This window comes from Cuculus canorus, chromosome 13 (genome assembly GCF_017976375.1).
Source record: "Cuculus canorus isolate bCucCan1 chromosome 13, bCucCan1.pri, whole genome shotgun sequence".
In the NCBI taxonomy this organism is placed as follows: Eukaryota; Metazoa; Chordata; class Aves; order Cuculiformes; family Cuculidae; genus Cuculus; species Cuculus canorus.
In genome coordinates this window covers 2,207,716-2,217,876 of record NC_071413.1, presented here as the reverse complement: position 1 = coordinate 2,217,876, position 10,161 = coordinate 2,207,716, and the positions used below count along the sequence as shown (strand labels likewise).

General features: G+C 42.6%; 2 protein-coding genes across 3 annotated transcripts in view; one reads left to right on the top strand and one right to left on the bottom strand.

The window, feature by feature from the left end:
- Nucleotides 1–1,159: 1,159 nt before the first annotated feature.
- Nucleotides 1,160–10,007, top strand: SLC7A9 (solute carrier family 7 member 9). The gene is made up of 12 exons (XM_009567928.2): nucleotides 1,160–1,279; nucleotides 1,912–2,059; nucleotides 2,881–3,123; nucleotides 3,623–3,748; nucleotides 4,046–4,145; nucleotides 4,797–4,841; nucleotides 5,129–5,252; nucleotides 6,858–6,961; nucleotides 7,740–7,836; nucleotides 8,577–8,726; nucleotides 8,844–9,018; nucleotides 9,785–10,007. The coding sequence occupies exons 1-12, from the start codon at nucleotides 1,175–1,177 to the stop codon at nucleotides 9,856–9,858; spliced, it is 1,491 nt and encodes a 496-aa protein (XP_009566223.1). The 5' UTR covers nucleotides 1,160–1,174; the 3' UTR covers nucleotides 9,859–10,007.
- The window catches only part of TDRD12 (tudor domain containing 12), a 27,786-nt gene continuing 24,446 nt past the window's right edge, over nucleotides 6,822–10,161 (bottom strand). For both annotated transcript variants that reach the window (XM_054078552.1, XM_054078554.1), the window contains one exon: nucleotides 6,822–7,132. The gene's annotated coding sequence lies outside the window, so the exon portion shown is untranslated. The remainder of the gene's footprint in view (nucleotides 7,133–10,161) is intronic.

Sequence of the window (10,161 nt, the reverse complement as noted above, 5' to 3'; positions counted from 1 at the left end):
GTCCCCAGCCCTGGAGAGGTTTAAAAGATGGGCAGAAGAGGTGCTCAGGGATGAGTCAGTAGTGGACAGGTACAGTTGGACTCAGTGATCTCAAAGGTATTTTCCAACCAAACAATTCTATGAAAGCATTCTAAATACATGACTTGATAGAGAAATTGGGCACGAAGCTGTAATAACATCCAGTGACCCAAGCCCTGCATTCTTTATGTGGGCCATTTTCTGTTTTATGTTTAATCTTAAAAGTTGGATTTATGATGATTTCTTGTAAAAATCTTGAATTCAAACCATAAAGCAGGTGTCTTCAGAGCCCAAGTGTTTCTGATAACCAAGATAGGCATTCTGTCCATTTAAATGTTTCAGTTGTTGTAGCCAAGAATTCCTGAATCCTAGCTAAAGCGCCTAAGGTGCCCCATTCCTGGGTTACTGTCTGTGCAACTGCAAAATGATCTTCAGCTTCAGATTCCAGCAGTTATTGCTGGAGGGTCTGAGGAGAGAAGAGACTTTTGGCTGAATCAACTTCTGAGAACGAGGACCTGACCTGAGCAATTTCCTTCACTCTCCCGTTCTATTTTATTCCAATGCTATGGGGAACAAGCAAAGTGCTCACCAACACTTGGCAGGTCTAAGTTTGAATTTGAAAACAAACTGTTAACATTCTAATTTGGTGCGAGACGTTCCCCCCGAGGCAGAGAGCTGCTGGTTGGAGCAGCACCACAGCCCCCACCTGGTTAGCAGGTACTCGCATCTCCAAGGAACTGAGACAAAGCCCCCACTTAAGGAGATCAGGAAGAGGTCTCCCAGACAAGCACACAGGCCAGCTTTGGGGAGAAGGATTAGATCCAGCTGTAGAAGAGGGTCCAGCTGTGAAAGATAGGTTGTTCCAGTCAGGACATCCTCCTCTCAACGAAAGGTAAGCCGAGAGAGCAGAGGGAGACGTTCACCTCCAGGTGGGTACGGGGAAACCCAGAGCAGGCAGAGGGATGCGCTGGCTCTGGGGTTTAAGCTCTAAGTGGGTGCATAGATGAAGTCCTGTGCCTGTGAGCGAGTGTGTGTGTGTGTATGGTTTCTAACACCATTTACCCCACTACTTCGGACCCATCTCCATCAGCCAAACACTCAAAGCTGGGCTGGTATTTTGGTATTATTTCCTTAGAGATTTCAGCAAGGAAACCAAATGGGTGAAAAAACCTTGAGGAAAAGAAAAGGAGAGGACACCGGAGAAGAGGATGGAGAGTCCATTCAAAGCAACGAACCCCAAACAACGAACCTGCAAAAGGAGGCAAAACTTTCTTTTCCCCCTTCTATCCGTGTGTGTGCGAGGGCAGAGGGAGGGAAAACCTGCAACCGCATCCCTGTTCAGCAGTGATGAACTAATACTGGGGGTATTAACTAATACCGGTGGAGCTGGCTTATATTTTAAGATACTGCTAATTACTGGTTAAATAGATATGATAGAAAAATAATTCAAAGACTTTAATTATAATTGTATTTATATCTGGTGAGACCCTCCATAACCTTTACTGGTTCTTTTCACCCATACTTCTGAGAGGCTGAAGTGGGCTGTGCAGCTCGTTGCTTTCTGGAAGTTCCCTAGTGTTTAGAGCTATAAAATAGGTAAAGACAGACAAGGGAAAAATTGCCTCCTCTGGGAAGTTGAGGATGCTTTAGAAAACAGCTGTGCAATTTGCATTCTGGAGTGAGTAGAATTCCTCTTTAAGTGACCTGGGAGAAGATTCTTTACACGGTTTTTAGGTTGGTGACTGGAAAAATACCGATGTTTAATTAAACTAGCCAGAACTAACGGGAAAAAGCTGAAAAAAGTCAGTCAGTAAGGACAATTCCGATCATTGTATTATACTGAGAATTAAGGATTGAATTACTAGAGATAACTTTACCTCGTTTTATTTCAAGGTGGGCCTCATCAGTGGAATCTGTATGATCGTTGGTACAATTATTGGCTCGGGGATCTTTGTTTCTCCTAAATCCGTCCTTGCCAACGTTGGAGCTGTGGGTCCTTGTTTGACCACCTGGGCAGCCTGCGGAGTTCTTGCAACATTAGGTAAGTGAGTTGACAAAGAATGCGAATCCTCCCATAAATCTTTGTACTGCTTCAGCTTACTGCTCCCGTTTCACAAACCAGCTAACAGCACCTCGACCCAAATCAATCATTTCCTGATTCAAAATCAATTCATTACCGAGTGTAGTCACACTCAGACAGAAATTTAAAGTACATGCTGTTAAAATATAAAGTTTTTTAAATGATAAAGCACATTTTCAGCTCATTTTGAAAGGAAGTTTTAGTTCTACTACTTCATCCACTGACTGTAATAGAGTACTTCTTTATTTCAGTCGTGGGGAAAACAGTGACATTTACTGGCAATGAGAGGGGCAATTCTGCTCTTCCTTTACTTGTGTAAATCTAATTCCATTGTCTGAAAACTGAGCACTAAGCACCTGTGAAACAAAAAGGGATTCTTTGGGCATTGTGTGAGGTACCCAGGGGAGAAAAGCCTCCACGGAGCTGCCAGCTACAGCGACAGCTCTAGAGGTAGCGCCCGGCTTTAAAGCTCAGCTTTAAGTAGGCATTTTGCTTCAGAACTGTGCAAGTCTGGTTTTTCTATGTTTGTACTTAAACACCACCAGCAGTAAATTCTGGATTGTAACTTACTCGTTTCAGTCTGCTTTGGCCAATTGCTCACAAGTGATTAGAACTTAATTTTGCATACACAGTAAAATGTACAGAACATGAAGAGAGCAATGACGCACTGCAGATACTCATTTCCTTACCCTCTCTACCTAACAAAGTGACGCTGCTCTACCCAGCCTGGCTCCAGAAGCAGATGAATGCAATCAGTAAGAAAGGCTTTTCTTGTTTTTCAGGTGCACTTTGTTTTGCTGAACTTGGTACAATGATCACAAAATCCGGGGGGGAATACCCTTACCTGATGGAGGCATTTGGCCCGATCCCAGCGTTTCTGTTTTCTTGGACAAGCCTGATTGTCACAAAACCCAGCTCCTTCGCCATCATTTGTCTCAGCTTTGCAGAATATGCATCAGCTCCTTTTTATCCCGGCTGCGATCCACCTCCAGTTGTCACCAAGTGTCTGGCGGCAGCTGCCATTGGTAAGATTCACGCTCGTTAGGAGACGGGATCCATAATTGCACAGCAATTCCTGTTGGCCCTCGAAGCAATGGAAGACTCTGGAATGCAGTGCAGGGAGTCCTTCCCATAACAGCTAAGCCAAACACATATCAAAAGGATAGGCCTAAAAATGCATTTTTTCCTAGTCTAAGTTTCTTTTACTCTTTACTAAGATACAGCTGTGGAACAGCTCGTTTATAGCAGAAACGGAAGGAAAATTAAGTGTGGAGGTGTTATTTCTGTATCAGAATGCTGTGCAACTTCACTACATATTTTTGTTAAAGGTACAAAATATATATAAAAAAACGTTTATCCTCACCATTTTAAATGTTATCCAAACATAGTACGTTAAAAATCCGTATGAATAATACAAAAAGCAAAAGGAAAAAATATTACAGCAAATAAGGGGGGGAGGTTTAAGAGGGAACTTTTCTTTAAATTCTGACAAGTGGAATGCAGAAATATGGATTTATTTTCCAGTGGTAATCACCCTGGTGAATTCCCTGAGTGTGAAGCTGGGAAGCTACCTCCAGAATTTCCTTACCGCTGCCAAAATGATCATTGTCACAATCATCATTGTCAGTGGGATTGTCCTCCTCGCACAAGGTAATTGAACATCATTTACTTGTCAAAATTATTTTAGCTTCCCGCTGACAGGAGCAGTGGGACAAAGCAGCTCCCTTTTATTCAGCATTTTAATCCCAGATCTCTTGGGAACGATGGTATTTTCTTTTAGGGAAGGGCAGGGTGGGAAATGCGACACTACGGATCAATCCCTAAAGACTGGTATGCATTGATTTAGACAGCGAGATGTTTCAAAAGGTGGAACAGAGGGTGGAACTCTTCCTCAGGTGGCGATTAAAGGAATTTTCATGCTGATCAGTATCTACATCTTGTTTGCAGGAAAAACGGAGAACTTTAAAGACTCTTTCAAGGACAGTACGATCTCCGTGAGCTCCATAGGCCTGGCTTTCTATAACGGACTCTGGGCGTATGATGGATGGTAAGGGATCTTTACTAGCCTGAACGGTTACAGTTTTACAGCCTTTAACTGGTTTGCTCCTTCCCTGTACAGCTCAAAGATGCAGTCTGAAAAAATTAACATCTGATTTGCTATTAAGAATCTTGTAATGAATTCTGGAAAAAACACCAGATTGGTTAAAAAAAAAAAAAAAACAACACAAAATAGCTCCCCAAGCCCCTAAATCCTCAAGTTGCTCTTTAAGAGGGAAAGAAACTACAATAGATCCTGAAAAGGCCACTGAGACATCAGCAGCCTCACTCCAGTCCTTGTGACAGCTACGCAGGGCTTTTACTTGACAAGACTCAGATATTGTAAAGCTCGAAGTTCAATGCAAATCTGAGATAAATGCCTGCCAAAGAGTCATTTTGTTATTCTGGGATATTTTATCCAGGAACTAAGACAATCTCATTTCAAGAACTCAGAGACTCTTAAAACTATGGTGAGGAAAAGGTGGTGAATCAAGAAGCCTCAACAGCTTTTTGCCCTGCAGTTTTACCACTTAAAAGATTGTTTGTACTGGGTTTTTTTTTTAAACTTAAAAGGTAAAAAAACCCAACACCTAACTTTGTAACATCTTAGTGTTTGAACACCTGGCTGTTAATAACATTGAACGAATGCTTTTCCTTCCAGGAATCAACTCAATTACATCACAGAAGAACTTAAAAATCCTTACAGGTAAAACTATGTCAGAAAGTTGTGTTTCTAACAAAAATCAAACACGTAATATTTCTGCACAAGCAGGCGAATATGTTGGTTATTCAATGCAATGGTTATTCAAGGCTTCATAAATTAGCATAATTTTGTTCTTTTCCTTTTTTTAAAATCCTGATTTCCACGGCTCTGCAATAGAAATGTAAATACACCTACAGAGCATGTGGGAAAAGTAAGAGTCCACAGTTGACTGTGACAGCACTACCAGTGACAAAGCAATGCTGATGGAGTCTTACTTTTGCATTCTTTAGAAACCTCCCGCTATCTATAATTATTGGAATCCCCTTGGTTACAGTTTGTTACGTTCTGATAAACATTTCCTATTTCACCGTAATGACTTCAACAGAACTCCTGCAGTCCCAGGCAGTTGCTGTGGTAAGCCGCTTTCTTTTGTCATAGCGCATCTGAGGAAGGCTGTGTGCGCGAGTCAGGAGCAAAAGGAGCCTGTAGTTTTCCTTAAGATACTATTAATTTCTTTCTAAGCTGGCAGCATCACCTCTCCCCCGTATCTACTGTCAATTCTTAATCCAAAAGTTAAGTCAGTAATGCCCGAATGGTCCTCCTGTTGTATCCCAAGGGGAAAAACAAAGAGCAAAAGCCACGCAGACCTAATGTTTTGTAAATGCTGCATCTCAGAGGAGAACTTTCCCATAAACACCAAAAAGATAGAAGGAAATAAAACACCTGCTTTGCCCTTTATAGTGTTTCCCATGCTTTGGAGAAACAAGGATATGATCCAAAGGGTGTCATTCTGGATATGGCAATGAGTTCACAATTCACTTCCTCCCGAGTCTCGCTTTTTCCTTAACAAGGCTAAGAAATCTCCTTTTCAGAGTCTTGCAAGCTGTGCTATTGCACTGAAAATGAAAGATTATAATTACAGGCATTTCTAAAATCTTAACAGATGCATCTGTCCCTTCAGTTCCAGTCGGTAATTTTTCTGTGGGACATGCATCTCTGGAACAACTGCTGAGAGCTCACGCAGCTGTTTTTCCTAGCGTTAGGTTTAGGGGAAAGCCAACAGTAGTGACGTGCATGCGGAATGCAGCATAGCAGAGTGAAGGAGTACGCTAAGGCAGAAATACTTCAAAATGTTAATAAATCAAACCTGACAATGTCAAACTTGGGTGCACTTCAGCACCTCGTGTGCACTGAGAGGTACAGCAACGTGTAAATCGAGTTGTACCTCATTTAAGAGCCAGTCCTCTCTAATGTGCCATTGGCCTTTACAGCCCAAACCACACACATCAGCGAGCGCTGAGCTCGGCCTGAATGAACGCCACCATCTCCATCTACTGCTGAGCAGTACAAGGGCAGCAAAGATGAGGAGGGCGCAGTGTAGAGGCCTGTACACTGTAAGCAGACTTCTTGCTTAGCACCAATGAGTGTCCTGTGTTGACAAAGAAACACCACTGAGGTTACACTTGTGCCAAACCAGAATTATGCTTGACTTGCTAAAAAAGTCGACCGCTCCCTACTGAAAACCCCAAACAAGCGTTAATTCAGGTTCATTTACAGTAGATCAGCGTCCCTACATGAGCTCTAATCCTCCCTGCAGTAGTAACACTCCATGGGGCAGGAAAAAGCTGAAGTGCAGAGAAGACCTGGGTGAGTTTGTCCTTTCCCTGCCCAGCCATCAGGCCCGGGCATGGAGCACGGCCCTGACACTCGCTCTGTGCTGCAGGCACCTCCCAAACCAGGGGGCTGTGACGGAACTTCATTTCTATGCATTTTACACCTCTCTCTGCAGTTCCTACAGAGGCCGTCTCCCAAACCCCACCACAGCAGCACTCGCGCTGTGGGGAGTGGCTCATTATCACTCCAGCTCCTCACTTGGCCAAGTGTTCACAAAAGCACGTTTTATTGGTAACACACCTTAGACACCCATTTACTGTACTTTTAAAGAGGCTCCGACGTTGCTGAATAGACCAAACAATAGTTAGAATGACAAAAATGATTCCGTTTCATCCCCTATCCCAGACATTTGGAGACAGAGTCCTTTATCCGGCCTCCTGGATAGTTCCTCTCTTTGTGGTTTTTTCTACAATCGGATCTGCTAATGGGACCTGTTTTACTGCAGGCAGGTAAGCTCCCTTCCCAAATAGTGCGAATGGAAGTCCTTGAAGGATAGAAAAACTTACCTACATCTGGATGTATCTACACACAGAGATACAGGCATCCTTCTGATCCCGCTGTATGTGATGTGATTGAAACGCACCGAGCTCGGTCGTGTAATCCTCATCAAGCAGCAGTGGCTGTACAGGGTTGAAAAATGAGAAAATAAGGTCTCTTTATTTTTCATTCAAAGCAGGTACAGCACAAAAGGGTGGGTTTTTCACCTCTCATCAAATTTAAACTAAGAATTAGCCAGTTAAAAACACTACCAATAAGAACGTGACTACAACAGTGATGAAAGACAGGTATTGGAAAGAAAAGCTACTCCTGTCTATCAGTTTTTCTTCCCTTTATGCTTTAAAAATGATTTAAAGTTCAAACCCACCAGGGTACGGCATGGCTGTAAAGATCCAGTTTTTGACAGAAGGCTGTTAAAGCAGCTTTTTGATATGAGGCAAATAAAAAAGGAAAAAATTAAAAGGAACACAGCAGCTGCATTTTTTTCCCAAGATTTCAAATTAAACACACAGACTTGAGTCTGAAATGAGTTTCACGCTCACTGTTTTAATAGCAGTTACGTCCCTTCTTTTGGGCTGCTGTGATATTTGTTAAACCCCACTGCACAGAGGAAATGCTGACAGAATTGCAGCCAGCTGTAGCCACACCATGAAACCACTGGAGGAGGAGCAGTGCTCCATGGATTTCAGGAATGCCAGGCTAACCAACTGCCTTGGTTTTGTTTCGCAGACTGGTCTACGTGGCGGGCCGGGAAGGGCACATGCTGAAGGTGCTCTCGTACATCAGCATTAAGCGTCTGACGCCAGCACCCGCCATCATATTCTACGTAAGTTTGTATTCTAAGGAAAGAAAAATCCCCCAGTAGCACGTGCTGTCACAATCCCTCACAGCCGTCCCAACACGGGTCTCCGACCATCTAGACATGAAAACTGCTAAATTGGGAAATAAGAGTATATAAAAAACATCCAAACTTCTCAATTTCAACAGTGTAATTCCAGATAAGAATATGAAAAGAAATTAAAAATTAAATGAATTATTAGTGTATCAGGCAAATCCTTGATTTCAAGGGATGCCTGAAAGCAGTTACCACAGCCTCATTTCCTCCCTGTAAGAACATATTTGCATCTCAATTCAAATATTCAGCTCAGTAAATTGAAACCTGCATCCCAATTCAAAAATTCTACTCAGTAAATGCACTTTAAAATGATATACTATCTTGTTATTTTTCTTTTATCCATTTCTCTTATCTTCAGGGTAAAACAAGATAAACTCAATATTGCTCTGTTGACTCCCAGTAACTTTAATAACCTAAAAATCTATGTAGTATCTTCACTTCCTGCATGATATGCATTTTAAGTCTTTGGACTTAAAACAGAATTCAGGTTGCACACAAGAATGAACACTGTTTGGCAGGATATGGAACGATCTTCAAAGGTGCTCAATGCACCAACTACCAACATCTGAGCAAAAGCACCCACGGATCGCACTTGGAACACCCCCAACATTGACACACAAGTACAATTCAGCTTTATTTATAGACTCTGCTAATTTTCGGCTTTGTTTCAGGGGGCCATTGCTATTATTTACATTATCCCTGGTGACATCAACACACTCATCAACTATTTCAGCTTTGCGGTGTGGATATTTTATGGTTTAACCATACTCGGGCTCATTGTTATGAGGTTTACAAGAAAGGAACTCCAGAGACCCATCAGGGTAAGCTCAGCATTCCGTACGGCTTTTCCTCCACTCCCACCCTGAAAACTGAAACACGAGTACGTGGGGATTTGCACAACACGTGCAGGCAACCCCCTCCTTGTTTGTATCCTGCAGGTACCCATCGTCATCCCAGTCATAGTGGTGCTGGTCTCCGTGGTGCTGGTGCTGGCGCCCATCATCAGCGCACCCGAGCTGGCCTATCTGTACTGTGTTCTATTTATTCTCAGTGGACTTATCGTTTACGTACTTTTTGTTCATTTCAAATTCAACTGGGCCAAAAAAATCTCAGGTAAGTAAACTCCAGAGCGCCAGCTCCAAACTCCACAGAGCACTGCTGAGCTCCACATTAATGACCATAACAGAGCTCGGTGTGTGGTTCATCCCAGCTCAGTCGCATGAGCGGGTCTGCAGGGAGGCCATTCTCCAAACACAGCGAGGAGGCCATTAACACATGACATTTTACTCCTTCCTATGAAAAAGGGGATGTCTGAGTTCAGGCAAAACAAAACCTAATGCCCAGAAAAGCAACGCAGCCACAGCCCCACGAAGAAACAGAACTGCTTTATCTGTAAAGTCAGTTTTCCAACTGTCTGTATTTCAAACCGTTGCTTTCGCCATTAACTAAGGGTTAGCAGACAGATGTTCTTACGCCATAAGCCACCATCCTTTTAGCCCAGGTTATCTGTTTTACTGCACTTAAAGAAAACATTAACAGCATTAAGACCAAAAATAATTTAAATGCTGCCGAGTGAAGCAAGGGCTGCAGGAACCCAGAGTGACCGTTTATGAAGTGATTTTGCACAGCCTCAAGACAAACTCCGATTATCTCAGGGTTATTAATTATTACGCAATTATGCAATCTCTTATAAAGAGCAAGTTTAGAAACCCAGGAATGCTGTCACTTGGATCTTAACATTTTTATTCCCTGCCCCTTCTTTAACCTTGCACTATGGATACAGAACACGTAGGTTCTTACAAGGATGCTTTTCTCACTTAAGACAGCAGTGCAAGTCCAAACAGAAATCCTGTTCTCAAACAAAAACTTTTTTCCTCAGAGCCCATCACCATGCACCTTCAGATGCTTTTGGAAGTTGTTCCAGCAGAGGAAGTCAATGAACAGGATATTTAATCTGTACCAGGCTGGTTTTGTGTGCCTGACTGGTTGAAGGAGATTCCGTGGAGTCTGGCACATGTTTATACTTTATCTACATTGTTATGTTTGTACCGGTGTATTATTTTTGCAACACTTTAGTACTTGATAAATGTTAAACATATAAGAATAAAAGATTTCTGAGACAGATTAGTGTCTGGCAGACCTGCTTTCATTGCTTGTGAATACATAACAGTGCCTCGTTTTCTGCATTACAGTTACTCAGAATAAACAAGGGGAATTTCTCAGTTGCAGAGAAGGCAAAACTGCCCAGCTGATGTA